This window comes from Stenella coeruleoalba, assembly GCF_951394435.1.
Source record: "Stenella coeruleoalba genome assembly, chromosome: 8".
In the NCBI taxonomy this organism is placed as follows: domain Eukaryota; kingdom Metazoa; phylum Chordata; class Mammalia; order Artiodactyla; family Delphinidae; genus Stenella; species Stenella coeruleoalba.
The window spans coordinates 55,100,257-55,127,384 of record NC_137154.1 but is presented as its reverse complement, the minus strand read 5'-3'; the positions used below and the strand labels follow the sequence as shown (position 1 = coordinate 55,127,384).

The following is a 27,128-nucleotide window of genomic DNA, read 5'->3' as shown; positions in this document are numbered from 1 at the left end:
TATAAGAGGAATCATGATGTAGTAGAAAGGAACAGGGAAGAAAGTTAGAATCTGACCTGAATTTACTATTTGATTTCACATTTTTCTAGCTTTCTAGCTCTAAACTCTGTGCTTATTAAGTTTCCTTAAATACAGAATGAGGTTAAGGGTAATACTAACTCATGTAGTCTTATATGGGAAAAATATAATATATAGCGTTAAATCCATTTCTGAAGGAAAAAAATCTCTCCAGTGTGGCACACTCATAAGTTGGTACTCCAATATATCTTAAACCCATAGTCTGGATAATCTTTGTCAGTCAAATCAATCTCCTGCTTAAGTATCTGAAGTGGCTATGTCTTATCTACTGAATAAAATGTAAACTGAGCTCTGCAGACACCCGACACCCTCAACTATACCACTGCCTATTCTTACACCACTCTAGCTTTACTCTATGAAACAATCCAATGGAGTCATTTGGTTCACAAGCATTATAGCTTCTTATTCCTCAGCCTGCTCTCATTCTGTCCCTTCTATATCTCAAAGCCCTCTCATTTCTTTTACCAGTCCTTTCTTTTTATAAAGAAAGGTATATTCCTTTCTTTAAGATCCAGGTTGGTAGCTAACAAACAACTAGGTGTCTGGATCAAAACAATGAGTGCATGCAGTTCAAAACAAAGGCACCACAATGAGACCGGTAGGAGGGGTGGACACACGATATAATCAAATCCTGTACTCCCCGGGTGGGCAACCCACAAACTGGAGATTAATTATATTACAGAGGTTCTCGCACAGGAGTGAGAGTTCTGAGCCCCACTAAGGCCTTCCAGCCCAGGGGTCTGGCACCATGAAGAGGACTTGGCTTTGAAGGCTAGCAGGACTTGAACGCAGAAGCTCCTCAGGATTGATGGAAATAGAGACTTCACTCTTAAAGGGCATACACAAAATCTCATACACCCTGGGACCAAGGGTAAAAGCAGTAATTTGATAGAAGACTGGCCCAGACTTACCTGCCGGTCTTGGAGGGTCTCCTGGTGTGGGGGAGACCCTGGGGACATAGACAATGGTGGCAGAAACATCAGGGAGCATTCATCTGCATGAGCTCTCCTGGAGACTGACACACCTTGGCACATCAAGACCCGGCAGAACGGAACAGGCTGTAGGCTTTACTGCTGGGATGCCTGAGGCCAAATAACAAACTGGATGGGAACATAGCCCCACCCATCAGCAGACAGGCTGCCTAAAGACTTCCTGAGCCCACAGCCGCCTCTAGACAGCTTCTAGACACAGCCCTGCCCACCAGAGGGCCAAGACCCAGCTCAACCCACCAGTGGGCAGACATCAGAACTAAGAAAACTATAGTCCTGCAGCCTGCTGCAGGCTAGACAGTACCCTGGGACCAGCTGGCCCCTGGACCTTGGGTGACGAGAGGGGAGTGTAATCCTGGGATACATAGGATGTCTCCTACAGAATACTACTTTTCCAAGGTGGAGAAACATAACTAACCTACCACATACATAAAAATACAAATAGCAATTTAGAAAAGATGAGGAGACAGAGGAATATGTTTCAGATGAAGGAACAAGATAAAACCCCAGAGGAAGAACTAAGTGACATGGAGATAGGCAATCTACCCACGAAAGAGTTCAGAGTAATGATCGTAAAGATGATCAAAGAACTCAGGAGGAGAATGGATGCACAGAGTGAGAAATTAGAAGTTTTTAACAAGGAATTGGAAAGTATAAAGAACAACCAAACAGAACTGACAAATACAATAACTGAAATGAAAAACACACTAGAAGGAATCAATAGTAGATTAAATGAAGCAGATGAATGGATCAGTGAGCTGGAATACAGAGTAGTGGAAATCACCACTGCCAAACAGAAAGAAGAAAAAAAAATGAAAAGAAACGAGGACAGTTTGAGAGACCTCTGGGACAACATCAAATACACTAATATTCGCATTATAGGGATCCCAGAAGAAGAGAGAAAGGGCCTGAAAAAACATTTGGAGAGATAGTAGCTGAAACCTTCCCTAACCTGAGAAAGGAAATAATCACCAAAGTCTAGGAAGCGCAGAGTCCCATACAGGATTAACCCATAGAAGAACACACTAAGACATGTTGTAATCAAAATGACAAAAATTAAAGATAGAGAGAATATTAAAAACAACAAGGGAAAAGCAACAAATAACATACAAAGGAACTCCCATAAGGCTATCAGCTGATTTTTCAGCAGAAACCCTGCAGGCCAGAAGGGAGTGGCACAATACACTTAAAGTGATGAAAGAGGAAAAATCTACAATCAAATAATACTCTACCCAACAAGGCTCTTGTTCAGATTTGACGGAGAAATCAAAAGCTTTACAGACAAGCAAAAGCTAAAAGAATTCAGCACCACCAAACCAGCTTTACGACAAATGCTAAAGGAACTTCTCTAGGCAGAAAAGAAAAGGCCACAACTAGGAACAAGAAAATTACGAAATGGAAAAGCTCGCTGGTAAAGGCAAACATACAATAAAGGTAGGAAATCATCCAAACATATAGCTAGTAGGGAGGTTAAATGACAAAAGTAGTGAAATTATTTGTAACCACAATAAGTGGTTAAGGGATACACAAAACAATTAGATGTAAAATATAATATCAAAAAAAGTAATTGTGGGGCTTCCCTGGTGGTCCAGTGGTTAAGACTCTGTGCTTCCACCGCTGGGGGTGTGGGTTCGATCCCTAGTCAGCGAACTAAGATTCCGCATGCTGTGTGGCATGGCCAAAAAAATAAAAAGTAATTGTGAGGAAAAGAGAGTACAAATGCAGGTTATCTAAAATGCATTGGACATTAAGAGATCAGCAACTTAAGCATATATATATATATATATATATATATATATATATATATATACATATATATACAGACTGCTACACAAAAGCCTCACTGTAAACAAAAATCTCTAATAGATATATGCACAAAAAAGAAAAAGGAATCCAAACATAACACTAAAGATAGTCATCAAGGACTTCCCTGGGGTGCAGTGGTTAAGAATCCACCTGCCAATGCAGGGGACACAGGTTCAAGCCCTGGTTTGGGAAGATCCCACATGCCACAGAGCAACAAAGCCCATGCGCCACAACTACCAAGCCTGCGCTCTAGAGCCTGCGAGCCACAACTACTGAGCCCACGTGCCACAACTACTGAAGCCTGTGTGCCTAGAGCCCGTGCTCCACAAGAGAAGCCACCACAGTGAGAAGCCCGTGCACTGCAACAAAGAGCAGCACCCGCTCACCGCAACTACAGAAAGCCTGTGTGCAGCAGCGAAGACCCAACACAGCCAAAAATAAATAAATAAATAAATAAATTTAAAAAAAAGATAGTCATCAAATTACAAGAGAAGAGAACAAAAGAAGAAAGGGGAAAAAAGACCTCATAAACAAATCCAAAACAATTAACAAAATGGCAATAGTAACATACCTATTGATAATTGCCTTAAATGTAAACAAACTAAATGCACAAACCAAAAGATATACACTGGCTGAATAGATACAGAACAGGACCTGTATATATGCTGCCTACAAGAGACTCATTTCAGATCTAGAGACACATACAGACTGAAAGCGAGGGGACAGTAGAAGATGTTCCATGCAAATGGAAATCAAAACAAAGCCACAGTAGCAATATTTTTATCACAGAAAGTAGACTTTAAAATGAAGATTGTTGTGAGAGATAAAGAAGGACATATGCATAATGATCAAAGGATCAATCGAAGAAGAAGATATAACAATTGTAAATACATAGGAACACCTCAATATATAAAGCAAATGTTAACAAACGTAAGAGGAGAAATTGACAGTAACACAATAACAGTGGGGGACTTTAACACACCCCACTATCCCATCCCCACTTCTGTGGTCACCTTGGAAAGCAACAACCTGGAATCACAGTGAAAACCACCAGCTTTGCAATCACCTAATGGATTAAAGCTCCTTCAAATGCCCATTCCCAGAGAACTGTCATTATTTGACCTGTCTGGTGGTTCCTTGGAAGGCCCCACTCATAGGCTCTCTTTATTTGATCTGACTTGGAGCTTGCCAGTGCAAACCATCTTTTATCCCAGAGAAGCTTGTCAAAAACAGTCGCAGACAATTGTTTAACAGTGCAGCTGCCTGAGGCAGTAGACAACAGGGCAAATGAGAGGTTCCAATAAACTAAAATGAAAAAAATAAGAAATGAGATGTTTATGGGGGCTTTGAAAAGCTCAGGTATGAACCTTGGTATTGAAAAAGCCAAACACATGTCCAGGATTGTGCACATGCTCAGGAATGACATGAAAAGGCCCTAAGATCACAATTCTGGGTACTCTTGAGAGTCTGCATAAGCAAGGAGCAAGCAGAGTTTTAAACTGTCTGGCTAAGTATTGATTACATACCCCAAATTGCATACAGAGCCCCTTACCATAAAGTGGAACACCTATTGGTTTCAGGCATATAGGGAAACTTCTGTCATTGTTTCAGGAAACCATATCTAAAGAACTAAAGGAAAGTGTGAGAACAGTATCTAACCCAATAGAGAATAATAATAAAAAGATAGAAATCAGTTTTTAAAGGAAATCCTGGAGCTGAAAAGTACAATATTGAAATGAAAAGTTCACTAAAGGGGTACAATGGCAGGTAAGAATCAGCAAAACTGAAAGATAGGTAAATTGAGATGATCCAATCTGAGAAAACGGATAGAAAAATGAATGAAAACAATGAACAGAGCCTCAAGAGAACTGTGGGACACCGGAAACCCCTACAAAAAAAAAAACCCCAAAAAACACACAACATACTCCCTAACAGTTTTCACAGAGGAGAAGGGATAGAAGGGGCAGAAAGAATATTTGAAGAAATAATGGGTGAAAACATCCGAAATTTGATGATGAACAATCTACACATCTATGAAGCTCAATACATTCCAAGTAGGATAAACTCAAAGAGATCCACATGTAGATGTATCATAGTCAAATTGTCAAAAGTTAAATATAAAGAGAGAATTTTGAAAGCAGCAAGAGAGAAGTGACTTGTCAAATCCAAAGAAATCTTAATAACATTTGATTTCTCATTAGTAACCAGTTAATGCCAAAAAAAGTGGGATGACATTTTCAAAGTATTGAAAGAAAAAGACTGTCTATCACAAACTGTATATCCAGCAAAACTATCCTTCAGAATGGAAGGATCAACTTCATCACTACTGGATGAAGAGCTCCATTACTTGCACCTAAGTGTAAATTATTAAAACAAACAAACCGACAAACATAACCTAAAAAAAATTTTTTTTAACCCCAATCATGCCAAGACTTTGGAAAAGGTTCAAAGAGGAAACAGCAAATAAGAAATACGTATTCAAGAAAAAATATAAATATTTGGTAGGAAAGGTGAAAATCTGTGATATTTCAAGAAAGACTGCTGCCTGCCTCCCTCCTCCTAGTTCAGTGAGGTGAGACTCCACTCCAGACTGCTGCAGCCAAGAACATAGGGCTATTTCTTCTCTCAGCTACCAGCTGTAAGGCTTTCTTCCTGGGAGAATCAGGACATCAGTGTTTCTCATACTGCCTGCAGCTATCTATTGCTGAAGCTTAGTCCCAAGTGAGTGTGGTGGAGAGGTAGGGGGTTCCCTTCTTTTATCCAACCTCCACTCATGGAATGGAGACCCTATTTTGGGCATGGCACACTGAGAATACTTGAGGAGCTGCAATATAAGGGAAATGAAATTTCAAATCACAATGAGATAACATTTCACATCAACTAGGGTGGTATAATAAAAACAAAGCAAAACAAATAAGAGTTGATGAGGAAGGATTTAGAAAAATTGGATCCATCATACATTTCTAACATCTATAATGTAAAATGGTGCAGTTACTTTGGAAAACAGTCTGGCAGTTCCTCAAAAGGTGAAACATAGAGTTACCATATGACCCAGAATTTCCAATCCTAGGTATGTGCTGAATGATTTTGTTTATATGAAACATCTAGAATAGGCACATCTATAGCAACAGAATGTAGTAGTTGCCAGGAGCTGGAGGGAGGGAAGAATGGGTAGTGACTGCTAATGGTTATGGGGTTTCCTTTGGGGTGATAAATGTATTCTGGAGTTAGTAGTGGTAGCTATTGTACAAGGTTATGACAAAAAATCCATTGAATTGCATACTTTAAAACTCTAATGGTGAGCTTAATGGTATGTGTATTATATCGAGAGAGAGAGAGAATGAAAGAAATAGTTACTTTTTACTTGGAACTTTGTCATTATGGCTTAGGAGTTTGAAAATCACTTGGTCAGCCTTATGCAGTGTCAACCATATGCAGTGTCAACCATACACTAATAGCTTACCTCAGTTCCTGTTTCTCTCCAATCCCAAGCCCGACTTCCCCCTGGCCACACTTTGCAGTCCTTATAGATTTTAGTAGAGCCGTGTACTTTCATTTGCCCCCATGAGAGGGAAGCAATTTCAGGGGAAGACATAAGGAACTTAATTGAACTCTGAAATTAAAAGAAAAATACACTAAATCAGTTTTAAAGTAAGGTTGAAACAGCTCCAAAATACAGGAGCTATACTATAAACAGAATGTATTTCAAATTATAATGCTGTATACAAAATATAGTAAGCCCTGGTCCTCTATGAGTTAAGAAGCATCTTTCTCATTTATGTGGTTGTCACTTCTTCTCCAGAGGTCTAAAAAGTGAAATGTTTTTCTTGGGATCCTGAATCATCCAACCATGGAAACTAGATACTACAATTACTTCTCAGACGCTGGAGGGAATTCTCTGGATTTTTTTTTGTTTTTGTGGCACGCGGGCCTCTCACCGCCGCGGCCTCTCCCGTTGCGGAACACAGGCTCCAGACGCACAGGCTCAGCCGCTCTGCGGCATGTGGGATTCTCCCGGACTGGGGCACGAACCTGTGTCCCTTGCATCGGCAGGCGGACTTTTAACCACTGCGCCACCAGGGAAGCCCCTCAGGATATTTTTGAGAGGTAAAATTAAAGGTGGAGATTTACTTCAGCATGATGGAGTGAGGAAGTTGACAAATCCTTTCCCTAAAAGCAGGTATAATGCTGGACAAAACTGTCAAAATAAAAATTTGGCACTCTGGAAATAATATTAAAGATATATTGCAAACTGAAAAACGCTTATTCATGAAAACCACTGAATTTCAGATAAGAACAGTAAGATGTTTTGTTGTTCTTGCCTGGGATTACTCCCATGCCCCTACAACAGTTGTTGGCACAGAGGTTCAACTTGATTGGGGCAGGGCATGAAAACCAACAGTCTTGCTGCTAAGGCAGAGGAGGCTCACTTGATTTAGAGCATTTTCAGTTAACCTGGTGATTTCAGTGGCAAGTAAATATGGGTGGCAGGTGGCTCTGCTTCCTTAATATTGTAAGCCTGTTTGGAACAAGCAATGGATTGTCAGAGTAGACAGGGATTTAAAAGGAATTCCCAAGAGGTGCTTGATAAGCTCTCTATCCAGAGTGGAGCAAAGGCTGTGAGCATATGCATCAAAGACAGGAATAGGCCTAAGTCATGGAAATGTTCTGGGCCAATGGAGCCTATAGAACATGCAAAGTGAAGAGGTGAGGGGGCTCAGAAGGACTCAGAAGAATGTAAGAGCCAGGGAAGAGATGAAAACATCTGAACATTGAATGTACTCCCCAGCACAGACACTGATCCATCAGTATAGAGGGTTAAGTCTTACTGGCTTGAGGTGTTTGAACACAATCTTTGGCTGTACACTAAGACATATAGGCACAGAGGAGACCCCCTAGGAAGCCAAGCTTAAAAGTAAAAACAAGGGGAACTCCCTTACGGTCCAGTGATTAGGACTTGGCACTTTCACTTCTGGGACCAGGGTTCAATCCCTGGTTGGGGAGTTCCCACAAGCCATGTGGCACGGACGAAAAAAAAAAAAAGAGAAAAAAAAAAAGCCCTTAATACAGATTTCAGTGGCCACACATTGCATGGGAGACAGAATCCACAGATTTAGTTTAGGCAAGTGACTAAACAGAAACAAATAAACTAAGAACAACAATGTAGGGGGAAAATCCAAATGCAGACTCTATAATACATTATCTAAAATACCCAGTTTTCAATAAAAAATTACAAGACATGCAAAGAAACAAAAAAATGTGACTCATACTCATCAACTGAAACAGTATCTGAGCACTCCCATATATTTGATTTAGCAAAGACTTCAAAGAAGCTACTCTAAATATGTTCAAAGAACTAAAGGAAACTATTCATAAAGAATCAAAATTATGATGAAACAGGGGACGGGCAAGTTAGGGGGATGGGATTAAGAGATACAAAATGCTCTATATAAAATAGATACGCAACAAGGATATATTGTATAGCACAGGAAATTATAGCCATTATCTTGTAACTTTTAGTAGAGTATAATTTGTAAAAATACTGAATCACTATGTTGTATACCTAAAACTAATATAACGTTGTAAATCAACTATACCTCAGGGACTTCCCTGGTGGTCCAGTGGTTAACAATCCACCTTCCAGTGCAGCGGACGCGGGTTCCATCCCTGGTCAGGGAACTAAGATCCCGCATGCCGCAGGGCAACGAAGCCCGTGTGCTGCAACTACAGAGCCTGCATGCCACAACTACAGAGGCTGTGTGCTGCAACTAAGACCCGACGCAGCCAAAAATAAATAAATAAATATTTAAAGAAAACTATACTTCAGTGTAAAAATTATGACAATGACTCAATGAATATAGAATCTCAATAAAGAGACATTTCAAAAAAGAATCAAATGGGAATTCTAGCATTGATAAGTACAATAGCTAAAAGGTGCTTGATTTAGGTTTCTCCAGAGAAACAGCACCAGTAGACTATATATATTAACAGATTTATTTCACAGAAGTGGCTCATGCAACTGTGGGGATTGGCTAGTGCAAAATGTGCAGGGCAGGCTGGCAGGCTGCTCTCAGGCAAGAGTTGTCATTTCAGTATTGACGTGTTATTTCTTCTTCCTCAAGGAAACCTCACTTTTCCTTTTGCAGCCTTTCAACTAATTGAATGAGGCCTTCCAAGAGTATTGAGGATAATCTTCTTTATTTAAAAGTCAACTAATTGTAGATGTAAACTAGGTGCACAAAACACCTTCATAGCAGCACCTAGATTAGTGTTTGATTGGATAACTGAGTGCTATAGCCCAGCCAAACTGACACACAAAATTAACCATCACAGTCTACCCCTTGTTAATATGGTACCTATATACATGTCCTTAAACTGTATTTAATCTCCAAATAAAGACAATAACAAAGTGATATTTCTCCCTAATATTAATAACTACTAACCTATTTTTAAAATGTGTAATATAACAAAGGACATAAACACACTATCTTTGGTGCTATGGGAGGAAGACACAAATTTATAAAACATGATTCTTGTTGAGAAGTTAATATTACACTAGAGGAGAGAAGACATATGCAAATTACTAACAATTTTTTAAAGGTGACTTTTAAAAATTACAAGGTAACTTTTGAAAAGTGGTGTAAGGAAATTGTAACGAACTGTTATGAGGGTTGAGAGAGACTTCTGTACTAGTCTGCTAGAGTTTCCATAGTAAAATAACAAAGACTGGGTAGCTTAAACAACAGAAATTTATTTTCTCATAGTCTGGAGACTGGAAGTCCAAGATCAAAGTGCCAGCAGGGCTGGTTTCTGGTGAGACCTCTGTTCCTGGCTTGCAGATGGATTCTTTCTTGCTTTGTCCCCACATGGCCTTTTCTCTGTTCATGAGCACTCTTGATGTCTTTTCCTTTTCTTATAAAGATACCAGTCCCATTAGAGCCCCAATCCTCACGGCCTCATTTAACTTTAGTTACCTCCTTAAAGGCTCTATTTCCAAATATAGTCCCATTGAGGATTAGGGCTTCAACATATGAATTTTGGGGAGGCACAGTTTGGTCCATAGTAGCTATCCTATGGCAGTACTACACAGTCTTGATTCCTGTGGCTTTGTAGTCACTTTTGAAACCAGGAAGTGTGAGACCTTCAACTTTGTTCATCACTTAAAAAACCGTTTAGGATATCCTGGGTTCCTTGCACTTCCATATTAATATTAGGACCAACTTACACATTTCTACAAAAAAGCCAACATAATTTTTCTTTCAGTAAAAATAATTATTTCATTAGAGAAATTGGTTTCAGCCATGCTCTTAAGAAATAAGAATAGACTGATGCATAACTCTTAAGAAAAAAGATGGTAAGGCACTTCTAAAAGTGTTTCTTCAATGAATACAATTCTATTGCAACAGAGAATTCAGTTATCATTAAGAGAAAGAGCCAGAAAATGGCTGGATTAAATCTTGTTTATTACTTCTTTTTATTGTCATATATTTTCCTATGAAACTATTTTGAAGACCATAGATTCCTACTTCTGTTGACATTTAACAGTTTTTTCACTACATATAACATATCCATATACTTCTAGAAGTATTTCTTGTAAAAGTGAGTTTTAAACAAACCTAAGTAAATTTGCTTGTTACTAATTAGGAATTCCCAAACTGGCTCCACAACTGAATCCAGTTCACTTCAATATACATTTGCCAGGCTTACAATATCTGTAAAAAAAATTGTGTGACAAATGCAAAGATAATATGTTGGAGAGACAGAAATATGTATAAATTATTCCATTATACGGCAGACTGTTATCAATGTAATTTGACAAAATTGAAGGCTAAGCCATTAAATTTTAAAATCAAAGCATAATTACATTCAATTAAATGCAGAAATATCTTTTAGAGTTCAAGAGTTTTCACAAATGTATAGTCATGAAACAGAATGTATCTCGAAATTTCCCTTGTGCACCTTTCTAGTCAATCCCCTTCCAAGCTCAAAAGAAGCTTTTGATTTCTATTCCCATATATTAGCCAGACCTTCATATTGATGGAATTTTACAGTACCTACTCTTTTGTGTTTTTCTTCTTTCACTCAAAATGCTTTTGAGATTCACCTATGTTGTAATATATATCAAGTGTGTATCAGTCTGAGTAGTAGTCTGTTGAAAGACTACCTCACAATTTATTTACCCATTCTTCTTCTGATGAGCATTTTGTTTCTTTTTGGTATTTTGAATAAACTAGTCACTAATTCTGAATGCAAAACTATTTTGTCTTTTCCCCTAAGAGAATGTGAAATTTGAACTATCTTAAGAAATTTCTTATTCATAAATAAAGACTGAGTGTAGGTAATTTAATGCTTATTTAAAGGCTTCTTTATGGAAGTAGCAGTAAATCAATTACAGTTTTTTTTTAAAGCTACTTATTTTTTCTATCTTTACCTTTTAGTTTGATGTATATAATGCAATTATTTAACTATGTAAATTGGGATTAAATTCTTGTAACCCACAAATTCTCTTAGCCCAAGGCAAGAAGAGACGGTGCTTATCATTTATTTTTTTTCCAAGAACAGACTTAGTGAAGGTATGACCTAAACCTTGCTTTGTAGTACAACATCTCTCATCTTTTGGGTGGATATAACTTTTGATGCCCAAGGACTTTGTTCTAATGCCAATCTTGATTACAAAAGCAGAAACTCTAACCTTATTTATCAGTCCCCGCTTTGAGTAACAGTGTCAGCACTGAGAAAAGAAAAAAATTATATAAAGCTTTTTTTTTAGAAAGTTATATTTACAATCCCATGGGAGAGCAGGTGAGGTGCTGGAAAAGCTGAAAGCGAAGAGAGAGAAAGGAAAGAGGCAGGGGGGTAGTGTTCAGAAAACGATATAACTAAATCTTTCTTTTGGTTTGAAGGGTTTTTTCCCATCAAAATTCATTCACAAAGATATGATTTTATTTAATATTGTGTACCTGCCTTTCATTTAAGGTCAATTAAGTTACGATCTTATGAAGATTTTTGTATCTTTGCAAAACTGGTAAGTTCTGGGTCAAATTTTTCTTAAACTGGGGTCTTCGGGGCCCCAGGTATAGAGATATATATACTTGGGAGTTTGAGAGTTCTACCAATATATTTCAGTTTATTTATTTATTTTTTTAATTGAGGGATAGTTGATGAACAACATTATATAAGTTTCAGGTGTACAACACAGTGATTCACACTTTTAAAACACAATTTTTAAAGGTTATACTATATTTACATCCATTATATTGTAAAATATTGGCTATATTCCCTGGTATACAATATATGTTTTAGTTTAGTTCTGTTTCATTTCAGTGTTGTTTAACATATTTTACTACACATTAAATTAAGACTTCTCTTTTGCTATGATAATTCATCACATTTTCCTAAAGTGAGACTTTTCTTTCTTTTTTTTTTAACTTTTTTTTTTAAACATCTTTATTGGAGTATAATTTCTTTACAATAGTGTGTTAGTTTCTGCTTTATAACAAAGTGAATCAGATATACATACACATATATCCCCATAAAAATATGGAATGCTTCACGAATTTGCATGTCATCCTTGCGCAGGGGCCATGCTAATCTTCTCTGTATCATTCCAATTTTAATATATGTGCTGCCGAAACGAGCACTTTTTAAACTTTTCTATTGTGGCACAATATACATAACATAAATCTTACCATTTTAACCATTTTTAAGTGTGTAGTTCAATGGCATGAAGTACATTCATATTGCTGTATAGACTTTAATTACATCAGTATTTCTTAAACTGATATTTTCAAGAGCATTTGTAAATTTTATTTTTCTTTTTTATAAAATTAATTTTTATTGGCATATCTTTACAATGTTGTGTTAGTTTCTACTGTACAGCAAAATGAATCAGCTATACATATACATATATCCCCTCTTTTTTGGATTTCCTTTCCATTTAGGTCACCACAGTGCTTTAAGTACAATTCCTGTGCTATACAGTATGTTCTCGTTAGTAATCTATTTTATACATAGTATCTATAGTGTATATGTGTCAATCCCAGTCTCCCAATTCCTCCCCCTCCCAGTATTTGTAAATTTTAAAAGAACATTTTTTTCCTTTAAAAAGGGTTTGTAGGGACTTCCCTGGTGGTGCAGTGGTTAAGAATCCGCCTGCCAAAGTAGGGGACACAGGTTCGAGCCCTGGTCTGGGAAGACCCCACATGCCGTGGAGCAACTAAGCCCCAGCACCACAACTACTGAGCCTGCGTGCCACAACTACTGAAGCCCACATGCCTAGAGCCCATGCTCCACAGCAAAGAGAAGCCACCATAATCGCACTGCAACGAAGAGTAGCCGCTGCTCGCCACAACCAGAGAAAGCCCGCGCACAGCAACAAAGACCCAACACAGCCAAAAATAAATAAATAAAATTTTAAAATAAATAAATTAATAAAAAGGTTTGTAATTTTTTTTTAAAGTTTTTTGCTGCACCCCACTGGTATGTGGGATCTTAGTTCCCCGACCAGGGATCGAACCCTCACCTCCTGCATTGGAAGGCAGAGTCTTAACCATTGGACTGATGGGGAAGTCCCAAAAAGGGTTTGTATATTATTTGAGATTAAGAATCAGTATTCTAGGTAATAAAGTCCTCTTATAATATAGAATTTTTTCTCTTGATAAACGAGTATTCTTTCTTTCTTTAGATAATAAGTCTGATATAGAACATTACAGTTTTTCCCTTTTTTACCTAGAAATGCAGAAGAAAATTCAATTTTTTTTTTTGAAAATTCAATTTTTAATTGTGGTAATCATTTTTTCTGTTCCCAATATAATTACTTGCCTATATATTTCTTTATTTTCCTTTAATTATAAATGGTCCTATTTTAAATGGTTTATATTATACTTCGAAATTCTTTTTAGTAAGTAGATACTATATAAATTTTAAATGCGCACTGAAATTTTTGGCTCAAAGTAGTAAACTATCAATTACAAATAGCTGAACTCTATCTAAGTTTTAGGAATTTTCTTCAATAGTAGCAACTAATATTTTTAAAGTATTTACAGTGTGCCAGGGCACTGTGCTAATCAATGTACTGTGAATTATCTAGTAAAATCCTATGTTGTAGGTACTATTATCACCCCGACTTTACAGAGGTTCAAAGAAATAAAAAATCTTCCGCAATATCCTGAGGCGGTTCCGTTAGAAATCAAGTCTTGCTGAACTCCAAAGCTCAGGCTCTTAACCAAAATGCACATTGTATCCCAAGCCGCACATTCTACTTTGCATTACTGATGGTTTTTCCGAGATTCTTTGTGGGAGAATGCTCATTGCTTCTCTCAACGAAGCGGAACCCTGTCTTGTAACAAACTTTTTGCCCTTGCACAAAGTTTCCTACCATGTCCACCCTCAGTGCAGTCCTGGTCCACCCTCTGATCTTGGGCTGCTACAGAGCCTGGTCCCCAGATCTTCGTGCCTCAACAAAGCCCCTCCCCCTCACACGCTGGCAACCACAGCAGGGCCCTGTCCTCTCACACCTTGGTCCCTGTGAAGAGCCTGGTCCCTTTAGACCCTGATTTCCTAGCAGGGCCCCAACTCCGCAGACTAGTGATCCCGGCAGGGCCTCGTTCCATCAGGCCCTCGTCCCCCAGAGTTTTCAGACACTGCTTTCCAGCACAGGTGCGGTTCTTGTACCTTAGCAGTATCCCTCAGCAGACGTTCACTGAGACTTCTCCATACAAAGGTTCCAACCCAACCCCTAATTCAGGGCACCTCTCCACCTTTCCCTTCTCCACCTTTTTCTCAGAATCGTTTTTTTCCCCCCTATTCTGCTCTTTTGTTGCTTCTTATTCACTCTCCTCAACTTCCCCCACCATCTGGTGCCCCAGTTTCTGTCCCGGGAGTGCCCCCCCAAACTTACCCAACGCCCTCTCTCCAAGGAGCAGCGATCTCGAACGGCTCCCTGCTTTACCTCTCACCTTTGCTCCCGAGGACCCGGTTAGGCGATCCCCCCACGACTCGCGCGGCCCTGAAAAAGTCTTTTGGCCTGTTATCGAGTGCAGCTCCGCCCTCTTCAAGCCTATTGGTCACCGTTCCTAAAACTCCCGCCTCTCCAGCTTCCAGCCCGCCTCCCTGCCCCGCAGCCCTTGTTTTCATTCCCCTTGTCACACGAGGCAGTGGCGAACCCAAAGTGGGAGGAGCGAGGGAGGGGGGCGGAAAGAGAGCAGAAAGCGAAAGGCACGGGGCGACTCTCTTTCCTACGTCTGACTAGGTTCTCGACTGCTCCGGGCCGCCGTTGTATTGTGGGATCGCTGCGCCGTGCCTGAGACGCTCGGATCCGCAGGGGCGCCCACTTGCTAGCGCCTCCTGTCGTCTGTAAGGTTGCCCTGCCATTCCTCGGCACCCCAACTCCCCCCACCCCCCTATCGCCTCCTCCTCCATCCTCCAGTTCAAAATGGCGGCGGCGGCGGCAGCGGCGGTGGCTATGGCTCCTCCGGGTTGCCCGGGTTCTTGCCCTAACTTCGCCGTAGTCTGCTCCTTCTTGGAGCGCTACGGGCCGCTGCTCGACCTGCCTGAGTTGCCGTTCCCCGAGCTGGAGCGGGTGCTGCAAGCTCCGCCGCCGGACGTCGGCAACGGAGAAGGTAAGCTAGGGGCCCGAACGCCCGGCGGGAAGCGGCCCTGGCATGCTCCTTCTCTCCGCTCTTCACAGACACCCCGGACCTCCGCGGCTCTGTCCTCCCGCTGGGGCGCAGTTCAGCCCGGCCGATCTTCTCCTCCCAGCCCCTGGGGTCTTGGGCAGTGGGGAGGCGGGGCGGAGGCCCCATAGAGCCACTCCGCCCGACGCCCAGCAGAGGTGGGGGCGTCGCGGGCTAGGTCTGGGCTGGGGGCGGGGAGGGGTCATTGTGCTGGTCGGCCGCCCCTGGGACTGCTATCCCGCGGCGGGGACCGGGCCCCCCAATCCTTCTCCCTCTCGGTGGCGGGGGAAGGGGAGCGCAGGTTCCGGCCAGCTTTGCGCTTTTCTCCTCTACTCCTCCCTCACTCCCTCCCCTCCTCCCACCATCCTCGCTACCATCTCCGGGGAGGCTGGGCTCATCTTCTCGGGGCGCCCCTTTCTCTCCCTCCACCTGGGTGGGCGGGGGCAGCGGACACTTCATCTCTCCCTCCCTCTAGTGGGAACTCCCCCGAGAGAGTCGGCTCTGGTCTCTTTTCCTTTCCCCTCCAGGGCTGGTTTAACCCCCCAAACTCCTTCCTCTGAGTCCGGAGGTTTGCTCCTCCTCCTTAGGAGGGGGTCCTCCTCCATTCTCGCTTTGGGGGGTGAAGTCGGTTCAGCTTCTCCACTTTGGAGGGTAGAGGGTTAATTTCTCCTCCTCCATAGTTTTCCTCCTCCCCACCTCCCCCCAAATAATAGAAGAGCATCTCCCCACTTTTCCAGTCCCTTCCCCCTTCATCCTGGCATAAGGCTTAGGGGAAGAAGAAGTCGCCCTCCCATTTGCAGGGTAGGGTGGGGTGGTTAGTATGTAGGGTGGAGGAGGGGCTCAGACGGAGGGGAAACAGTTGAAGAAGGTGCTTGTTGCTCATGTTTCTCTCTCTGGTGCCGCCGGTCTATTATTGGTGTTCGCAAGTGGTGCTCCTTCCACATAAGGCCACCGCGCGGCTTCAGGGCGCATGCTCTGCCCGGCCCCATTGAAACTTCCTGCTGCTGCTGCGGCGGCGGCGGCTGGTGGTTCTTTTCGCTGGAGCATCTCCGCGCTGCGCCTGCTGCCTCCAGCCCTCATTGAACGCATACACTCACTCCCTCCCTATTTATTCCCGATCCATGCCTCTGCTTTCTGGCACATTTCTTTTTTCAGAGAAGGGTTTTTTTGTTGTACTCTGAGCATTGCCTTTATCTGGGAACAGCCCTTGGCTGGAGAAGAAACGTTTCCAAATAGGTCTTTTTTTTTCCCCCCTTTTTGTCCGTATTAGGTGGCCACAGTGGACTGGGTATTGTGCAAAACAGATAGCTATTTCCTTTACAAGAAATCAGGACTGCTCTTTAATTCTCCATGGAAATGAAGAAGTTTCTGTTAACAGAATATATTTACATAGCTAGGAAGAGCCCAAGTGTGAAGTTGTTCAAAATATTACCTATAGAGAAAATTATATTATGGCTACCAAAGACTCAAATTAATACAGCAGTTATGATACAGGCATATATCTCTTCTTACCTGCCCAGATCTCCTCTACCATTCATAAATTCTGGCAAATAAAAGATTATATTATATAAAGACTTCTGCAGAATTTCTTGAAAAGTTAAACTCCCCAATATAGTAATTTCAATTGCAATTTGATGGCTATCAAATTGTATTTACATTTCTTTTACGGAAATGATCATTATGAAGGAGAGTGGTCATTATGAAGGAGAGTGCCTTATAAGTTACTTTTAGGATACCTTGGGAAATGATGGTAATGTATCTATAAGAGAGAAATGTGGGAATTTGAGGAAAGGGATTGCTGGTAAATTGTTTTTGGAATGTATTTGGACCAAGTTGGAATGCAGGCATAAATTTTCTGTCCTGGCATTATATTTTGGGTGGTATATAAGATTGCTTGCTTCTCCATTCCTTTTAAGTATTTTGGCCACTGCATTTGGCTTCTGTTAGTAACAAGAAAAAATATCAGAGTCAGTCTAATACTTCATGTTACTTTTCTATCTAGGATTGAACAATGGGCGACTAGCTAAGTAAAAAATGAGAAGTAATACGAGTTGAGAGATTATACCAGTGGGTTCAGCCATGCATTACTGTTGGTATAGTTTCAACTATAATAATAGATCTTGTCATAAGGTGATCCAAGAATAATAACTAATGTTACGCAGTTCAAGATCCTTGGCAAGTGAAAAGTCTCTGCAGGTGAAATGCTGCTACTGTGCAGGGAAAAGATTTTCAGGCCTTTGGTGATGGTTAACCTACTTGTAGTAGTTGATAATACTGCTCCAACTAAGAAGATTTGGACTGAGTCTTGGGGAAGGAGTTGTGGTGTACTAGAAAGAGTTAAAAGACGTTGGTTTTAGTTGAACTAAATATTTTGCTGATAATCTCCGGACAGCTGAATCAACCTCTTGAATAGTGTAATAATATGTAGTTTGTGGGGCAAATTACTTAATTTCTATGGACCTCAGTTTCTTGAGTAAATAGAGGTAATATCTGAGGATCAAATGAAATGTTTTAAAAATCCTTTCATAAACCAAGTACTTATAAATATTCTTTTTTTTTTTTGGACATGCCGCACTGCCTGCTGGATCTTAGTTCCCCAACCAGGGATTGAACCTGGACCTTGGTAGTGAAAGTGCCAAGTCCTAACCACTGGACCGCCAGGGAATTCCCTAAATATTCTTGTATTACAAATTTTATTAAAGATATTTGTGAGGTAGAAGACACAAAAGTACATTTGGAATGAAAATGTTAAATTTTTAGCTTGTAGTGAGAAAGGAGTTTAAGCACAGTCTAATGTTGAGCTGTTGTGCTCTTGGGGAAAAGTCTTGTTATAATCAAAGGAGTTTTGCTCTATATACATTTTAGTATTTTTAAAAGGCAGTTCTTAGTGCCATTTCAATAATCCTATTTTATAAAACTTCTGGTTTTTCCTAGTGCGATTATTCCTTAAAAGGTTTGTATATTCTTCTGAGTTGCCAGTTAAATTCTTTTTTACCTAGTCATTGTTGTAGGTATATCGACATTATGACATCTTTGAACAAGGCTGTATTTCTCTATATTGTCCTTGTTTAGGCCCTTTATGATGTTTCCCTTAAATTTTTGTTTATAAGTCTTAATTTGACATTATGGCTTCGGCTTAGAATGCTCTTCATCCCCTACAGTGTCAATTATTAAATTTGGTTTTATAAACTACTTGTTTAGTCTTAAGGATATAAGCTACCATTTATTGAGCATTTACTATGTGCAAACATCAGCTCCTTATTTCTTACAACTATTCTCTGAGGTTGGTACTATTATTCCTATTTGGCAGGCATAGAAACTAAGGTTCAAGAGATTGATTCAGCTGTCCAGTGCCCAAGATTATACAGTTTTTGGTAGAATCTTAGATTTGTTATTGATATTAGTTAGAATAGGAAAAGAATGTGCCAACTGAAGGTATGTTTTATTCCCTCTCCCTCAGTCTACTGTAGCCCTCCCAATTCTGTGCTCTGTATGGACCTCCCCAGCTTCCTCTTGATGGGAGGTAGTTGATCAGGAGGTATGACTGTGAACAAAAGTGGACATTGACTGTGGAATTACCAACATCCAAGGCTCCCAAGTATCTTCCCTCTCCTCCAGAGGGCATTCTTCTTCAAGAGGAAAATATAGTTTTTCATTTTTTAAACATAGTCTTTGTATGGGTACTGATTGAGAAGTTATATGTATCTAATAACAGTCTATTAAGGTGTGTATGGATAAGGTTGACTGAGTTACTGTATAGTATTAAACAAGTTGAATCATTAGTTTTTTGGTTTGTTTTGGTTTTTTAATTTTTAGTGTAATTTTAGTTTTGATTTGTGTTTCGCATTTTTAAATGAATTGAAGTTTAACTCTTGAAGTCAAAATGTCAAGTATAAAAGGATATACCGGGTTTCCCTGGTGGCGCAGTGGTTGAGAGTCAGCCTGCCGATGCAGGGGACACGGGTTCGTGCCCTGGTCCAGGAAGATTCCACATGCCGTGGAGCGGCTAGGCCTGTGAGCCATGGCCGCTGAGCCTGCGCGTCGGAGCCTGTGCTCCGCGATGGGAGAGGCCACAACAGTGAGAGGCCCACGTACCGCAAAAAAAAAAAAAAAAAAAAAGGATATACCTTATTTTTTTAACTGGACTTGTGATTGTAACTTAATATGTTCTCTTCTGTTGGTGATAATCGAATTGTGTGACAGCAGTTTTTAGGTTCATTCATGAAGTAGAAAGATGACTTTACCATAACTAGAGTCACCATCTGTTGCTTTGAGCAAAAGATCTTACCAGGTACATGTGCCAGGAGTTGCATGGATCTACAGTGGTAGGCTGTTGGTGGTAGCATTGCTGGAACCACAACCTCGTTTGGTCGAAATGTCTAGTTTTGGCTCTTCCACCTTTGAAAGAGGAAATATTCTTTAGACATTTATTAGAGGGAAGGAGAGAAAGGTATTTCTTTTCCATCATTTTTGGTATATCACAGAGTTGAGGTAACCAAAAGTTATGGACGTTCGGAGGGAGGTTGTTGGCATTGTCCCAGAACTGGAGGTAATAGGGACAGGAGTTTTCTGGCTAAAATTGGGCCTGTTAATGAAAACTGACTTTCTTCTTTTTTAAATTACTAAAGAGTTTGCCTTGAAATTTACCAGTGTTGTTAAATTCTCAGCTAGTAAGGAAGGTAAGCATTTATTAGCTACTTCATTTACTTAATTTGTATGTTGAATATTTGCTATATTCTAAGTGCAGTAAACATTATGGTGATTATGTATTTTTTAAAATACCCTTTTTTTTTTTTTTGGCCACGCGGCTTGTGGGATTTTAGTTCCCGGACCAGGGACTGAAGCCAGGCCCTTGGCATTGAGAGCGCAGAGTCCTAACCACTGGACCACCGGGGAATTCCCTATGGTGATTATTTTAAAAAGACATTAAACATGGGCCCTTCTTTTAAGGATTTTCTAATCTAGTAAGAAGTAACAAAGCTGAGCTTGAGTTACTATCATCATTCAAATGCTTATTTTTTTCTCTGGGGTTTTCTTTTTTATATATATAAATTTATTTATTTATTTATGGCTGCGTTAGGTCTTCATTGCTGCGCGCGGGCTTTCTCTAGTTGTGGAGAGCAAGGGCTACTCTTTGTTGCAGTGAGCAGGCTTCTCATTGCGGTGGCTTCTCTTGTCGCGAAGCACGGGCTCTAGGCACGCAGGCTTCAGTAGTTGTGGCACGTGGGCTCAGTCGTTGTGGCTCGTGGGCTCTAGAGTGCAGGCTCAGTAGTTGTGGCGCACGGGCTTAGTTGCTCCACGGCATGTGGGATCCTCCCGGACCAGGGCTCAAACCCATGTCCCCTGCATTGGCGGGCGGATTCTTAACCCCTGCACCAGCGGGGAAGTCCCCTCTCTGGGGAGTTAGTAGTCTATGAATTCTAGTCTATAAGTTAATAGACTAAAATTATCTCTGACAACTTTATGGTGAGATGTACAACCTCATATAGTGTGGGAAAGTAAGAACCCAAATTCAGACCCAAAGTACATTTTAGCCTGAATCATGTATTCAAGAAAGGTATTTATGTGTGTTCCTGGATTTGAGAAAATTTCTTTGGCTCTCTACCTGATGGATATAGCCTTAATATACTGTGCCTGGGTGTTTTTGTTTTTCTGTTTTTACTGTGTGGCAGATCCCATTACAAAGGGTATCAGCGTGTTTTCTGTTTTCTTTTTATGTTAGAATTTTTGAAGTATCAAATATTGCTTGAGAGAGTAATCTGGGGCTTCATTTAAAAAAAAAAAGATTGATTCTTTCAACAAATGTTAATTGATTACCTAATGTGTGCCAGGTACACTATACACTGGGGATACATTGGTGAGCAAGATAGGTAAGATCCTTGTCCTTATGGAGCTCATATTTTAGCAGCAAAGATAGACAATGAAGCAGTGATTTTTTTAAAAAATGTTGTTATATGAGCAAATATAGTGTACACTCTGTAATGATACATATTTTTAGTGAACTTTGTTTTATAATTTGTTTAGCTTTGTATTTATCCTATCTGTATGCCTTTTTTCCCTATATTTGTACAAGTTTATCTTAATAATTTTCTGGATGGTAGGATTATAAGTTGTTTTTTCTTTGTATCATATTTTTTCACATATCCTTTTCAATACTAATTGTGTATCTCTTTGGTAATCACAAAACAAATTATTTAAGAGTAGTCTTATACCAAGAAGTGAAATGGGTGAAAGTGGTCAAAAGGTACGGACTTGCAGTTTTAAAATAAATAAGTCGTGGGGATATAATGTACAGTTAATTTTACAATGTATAATTATACAATGTATAATGGTGAATATAGTTAATAATACTGCATTGTGTATTTGAAAGTTGCTGAGAGAATAAATCTCAAAAGTTCTTATCACAAGAAAAAAATTATAGTTATGTGGTGATGGATGTTAACTTATTGTGGTGATCATTTCACAATGTATACAAATATTGAATCATTTCGTACACCTGAAACTAATATAATGTTATATGTCAATTATATCTCAAAAAAAGAATTAAGAAAACTAGTTTTCTAAGAGGCTTTATAAAAGAAAAATTGAGTTGCTGCCTTATTTACTTTTAATCTTGAATTACCTCTCACCATGAATATTACCATCATCCACCCAAGTCACCCAGATCAGAAACCAAGGAGCCAACTTAGACCTCAGTCTCTCACATACTTTATTCCATGTCTTGAGTCTATTTCTTTATCCCGTTTTATATTCAACCTCACTTTTCTATCATCATTACTACTCTGTTTTAGTCAGGCTGAACTGCTTGCAGGTCTCTGAAGGTATGAAAGGTTGTTTCACATCTTTATGCCTTTTTTTCATCCTTCTACCTGAGTTGAATATTCTCTTTCCACCTTCCTTCCCTGGCCTGCTCACTGTACTCCTGCCCATCATTAATCTGCTCTTTAAGCACCAAGTGCTCATGTGAAATTTTTCCTGCTTTCTCTGTCTCTCAGGTTAAATTAACCATTTCTGCCATTTTACCGCACAGTGTCCTGTGTAGATTTTATATCACAATACTCATAACAGGGACTTCCCTAGTGGCACAGTGGTTAAGAATCTGCCTGCCAGTGCAGGGGACACGGGTGCAAGCCCTGGTCTGGGAAGATCCCACATGCTGTGGAGCAGCTAAGCCCCCGAGCCACAACTACTGAAGCCTGCACCCCTAGAGCCCTTGCTCTGCAACAAAGACAAGCCTCCTCAATGAGAAGCCTGCTCACAGTAATGAACAGTAGCCCCTGCTTGCTGCAACTAGAGAAAGCCCGCGCGCTGCAACGAAGACCCAACGCAGCCAAAAATAAATAAATAAATACTCATAACACTTTTTGCACTTACAGTCTAGCCTATGAGACTTTAATCTCCTTGAGGGCAGGGGTAATGTTAATGAGACGAATAGTTTTTTCCCAATTTATTATAATGCCATGTTCTGTTCTAAAACTTCATTTTATTTATTTATTTATTTATCTATTTATTTATTGCGGTACGCGGGCCTCTCACTGTTGTGGCCTCTCCCGTTGCGGAGCACAGGCTCCGGACGCGCAGGCCTAGTGGCCATGGCTCACGGGCCCAGCCCCTCCGCGGCATGTGGGATCTTACCGGACCGGGGCACGAACCCATGTCCCCTGCATCGGCAGGTGGACTCTCAACCACTGCACCACCAGGAAAGCCCTAAAACTTCATTTTAGAATTAAATCTTAGTTAAAGTTAACTTTTTAAAAAAATATTTTAAAAAATTTATTTATTTCATTTATTTATTTTTGGCTGCATTGGGTCTTTGTTGCTGCATGCGGGCTTTCTCTAGTTGTGCCGAGCAGGGGCTACTCTTCATTGTGGTGTGTGGGCTTCTCATTGCTTTAAGAGAGGAGGTGCATTGGGAATATAAAAGAGCAAATACCTAACTTTTCCCAGGGGATATCATAGCATCACTGTAGTTATTATGGAAATTTGGATGATTGAAGAGGAGATGGAAGAGCATTCCAGGTAGTGAACAGCATGGGAAAAGGCACAGAAGTGTGAAATAATATGGTGTGTCTAGGAAATTGCAACCAAACTTTAGGCATTAGCTTTCCAAAAGATTTGTGGTTGAGGAACTTCAGACCATGTGAGAAAATCACATTGGGACACATGAGTTATAAGCTCCTTAGAAGTATATTCTTTTTCTTTAAAGCAAAAAAAAAAAAAAAGCACATGAAATAAAGGCAGCATGTCAATGACTTAGCTCCATAAAGAATTCATTTTGCTTTATTCACTTTGTTTCTAGCATAGTACTTAGCATGTAGTAGATGCCCAAATGTTGGTTGAAAGAAAAAATGTCACATATTTAAAATTAGTAATGATGGCTATTTTGATGTACTTTTAGTTTTTCTTTTTATCCTTTGCTTGCTAGAGATTTGTCATGGTGTAACTCTCCTTTTCATTTTGGGTGTTGGTTATACAGATATGTACAGTTGACCCTTGAACAACAGGGGATTTAGGGATGCCAACCCTCAGTGTGGTGGAGAATCCGCATATAACTTCACAGTCAGCCATCCGGCTGTCTCTGTATGGAGTTCCGCGTTGGCAGATTCAACCAATTGCATATCACATAGTTCAACCAACTGTAGATGGTATGGTATTGTAGTGAATAAAATCTGTCTGTAAGTGGACCTATGCAGTTCAAACCCTTGTTGTTCAAGGGTCCACTGTACTACTAAATCCCCCTCTCTCCACTTGCTTTTTTTTTTCTTTTTCTTTCTTCCTTTCCTCCCTCCCTCCCTCCCTCCTTCCTTCCTTCCGACTTTCCTCCCAGGTCCTCTCCATCTTGGGTTTTATTATTACTATTATTATTTTTAAACGGGAAGTATACTTTTATTATTATTATTTTTTCTATATTTATTGATTTATTTTTGGCTGCATTGGGTCTTCGTTGCTGCGCCTGGGCTTTATCTAGTTGCGGCGAGCAGGGGCTACTCTTTACCAATTCTGTTTTTGGCTTATATGGTTGTACCAGGTCTTCCCCCCCCATTTATTAATTAATTAATTAATTAATTTATTTTGACTGTGTTGGGTCTTCATTGCTGCACACTCTAGTTGTGGCACTCTAGTTGTGGCAAGCGGGGGCTACCCTTTGTTGTGGCGCACGGGCTTCTCATTGTGGTGGCTTCTCTTGTTGTGGAGCATGGGCTCTAGGCGCGCGGGCTTCAGTAGTGTGGCTTGCAGGCTCAGTAGTTGTGGCACATGGGCTTAGTTGTTCCACGGCATAAACCTGTGTCCCCTGCATTGGCAAATGGATTCCTAACCACTGCGCCACCAGGGAAGCCCTGGTTGTACCAGGTCTTAAGTGCATGCCAAAGCATATGTGTTAACCTCTGTCTTCTAAGCTTATTACTTTTTATAGGACTCCTCAGAGTATAGTTTTAAAATCCACTTTTTCTTTTACCTGTCTGAAGTCATCTCAGGGAAAAGTCATTATTACTTCTCTGCTAGTTACTTTTTAAATAAAAAAAAATTCTCAGCTAAATTTCTCTGAATTGTTTTATATCATCTCCACCAGGGGTAACTTGAAGTTCTTATTTTTTTTTTTTGCGGTACGCGGGCCTCTCACTGTTGTGGCCTCTCCCGTTGTGGAGCACAGGCTCTGGACGGGCAGGCTCAGCGGCCGTGGCTCACGGGCCCAGCTGCTCCGCGGCATGTGGGATCTTCCCGGACACAAACCCGTGTCCCCTGCATCGGCAGGCGGACTCTCAACCACTGCGCCACCAGGGAAGCCCAGTAAAGCTTTTTTTAACTGAGATATTTTGTCATTTTCATTTGCAAAAAAAAATTTTTTGTAATTTTAGAGATTGCTGCGTTCTGCTGGGTAAAGATTTGTTAGTTGTTAGACATTCTGTTTCCCCCTCTCCACAAATAAAGAGATGGAACTTCAAATAAATTGAAATGCCACTCTAAATAAATAGATATGTTAAATATGTAGTGTGGATTGAGTCCATTATATAGATGAGAATACTTAAGTAAATATATGTCCTTTGTGTGTGTTGATAGTTGATGAGTAATTCTTGATTAATCTTGAAAGATTATTTAACAGAAATTTTGAGTTGAATTCCTTTTTAGGAGTGACTCTCCAACTGTTACACATGCTATTAGACACCATGTAGTAACTCAAACCTGTATTGTTCCTTGAGTTATAGTTTAAGTCTTGTCTCATGCCATTTAATTAGTAAAGGATAGCTCCATCATTTTGAAAGACAAAATGTTACTATGTATACTTCTTAAGCTAGAATTATCAATAATGTAAATAATTGTATCTACAAGGAAATTAATATTGGGAGATTTTTTCCATTTTTTTTCTGAGGGTGATACTAGAGGACAGTAAGTTGCCTTTTTTGTATTTTATTTATTTAATTAATTTATTTTTTAACATCTCAACTGGAGTATAATTGCTTTACACTGTTTTGTTAGTTTCTGCTGTATAACAAAGTGAATCAGCTATATGCATACATATATCCCCATATCCCCTCCCTCTTGCGTCTCCCTCCCACGCTCCCTATCCCACCCCTCTAGGTGGTCACAGAGCACTGAGCTGATCTCCCTGTGTTATGCAGCTGCTTCCCACTAGCTATCTATTTTACATTTGGTAGTGTACATGTCAGTGCTACTCTCTAACCTTTCCCCCTCCCTGTGTCCTCAGTAAGTTGCTTTAATAACTCAAGCAATTTAAGAATCTTAACAGGCTTCCTCCCTGATCCTGTCCCACACCCAACCTGTCATGTTTTAATTAGCTGGGATTTTAGTTCCATATTGTCATTCTTTTTTTTAAAATTAATTAATTTTTTGGCTGCATTGGATCTTCATTGTTGCGTGTGGGCTTTCTCTAGTTGTGGCGCACGGGCTTCACATTGCAGCGGCTCCTCTTGTTGCGGAGCATGGGCTCTAGGCGCGCGGGCTCAGTAGCTCTGGGGCTCAGTAGCTGTGGTGCACGGGCTTAGTTGCTCCGTGGCATGGGGGATCTTCCCGAACCAGGGCTTGAACCTATGTCCCCTGCATTGGCAGGTGGATTCTTAACCACTGTGCCACCAGGGAAGTCTTTGTAATTTATTTATATTTATGTTTCTCAACAATTATTTAAATTAAACTGTATGTTTTACTAGTTTTTTCACTCACCACTGTTTTTGATTCCCACATTTTTCCTTTTAGATTCATTCTTTTGCTGTAGTACATTCTTTTTCAAACAGGATTTCTAAGAGGTGAATTTTGAGTTCTTGCATGTCTGAAAATATATTTATTTTGTTCTCTGTTCTGACTGCCCATTTAGATTGAGTACAGTATTCTAGTATTCACAAATAATTTCCCCCAGAGCTTTGATGATACTGCTCTTCTGTCTTCTAGGATCCACTGTTGCTGTTGAGAAATCTGTCAGTCTGATGCTTTTCGTTTATGAGTTTCTTTTTCTTCGTGATTTTTATGATTTTTTTTTCTTAATCCCCAGAGTTCTGAGATTTTTTAGGGTCTGCTTTTTTCTTTCAATTTCCTAGCTTTTGCTTTTTGTGTGTGTGTGTGTGTGTGT

General features: G+C 40.2%; 2 protein-coding genes across 4 annotated transcripts in view; one reads left to right on the top strand and one right to left on the bottom strand.

Moving 5' to 3' along the window:
• The window catches only part of AAMDC (adipogenesis associated Mth938 domain containing), a 35,072-nt gene extending 20,049 nt beyond the window's left edge, over positions 1–15,023 (bottom strand). Inside the window, exons 1-2 of one of the 2 annotated variants that reach the window (XM_079929774.1) lie at positions 14,773–15,023; positions 6,337–6,486 (exon numbers count right to left, since the gene is read on the bottom strand). In XM_079929774.1, the coding sequence (XP_079785900.1) occupies positions 6,337–6,468 (132 nt within the window). In that variant the 5' untranslated portion in view covers positions 6,469–6,486; positions 14,773–15,023. The remainder of the gene's footprint in view (positions 1–6,336; positions 6,487–14,772) is intronic. The other variant, XM_079929775.1, reaches the window with a different exon arrangement.
• RSF1 (remodeling and spacing factor 1) overlaps positions 15,016–27,128 on the top strand; it is a 169,600-nt gene continuing 157,487 nt past the window's right edge. For both annotated transcript variants that reach the window (XM_079929758.1, XM_079929757.1), the window contains exon 1: positions 15,016–15,493. In XM_079929758.1, coding sequence (XP_079785884.1) covers positions 15,307–15,493 — 187 coding nt within the window. In that variant the 5' untranslated portion in view covers positions 15,016–15,306. The remainder of the gene's footprint in view (positions 15,494–27,128) is intronic.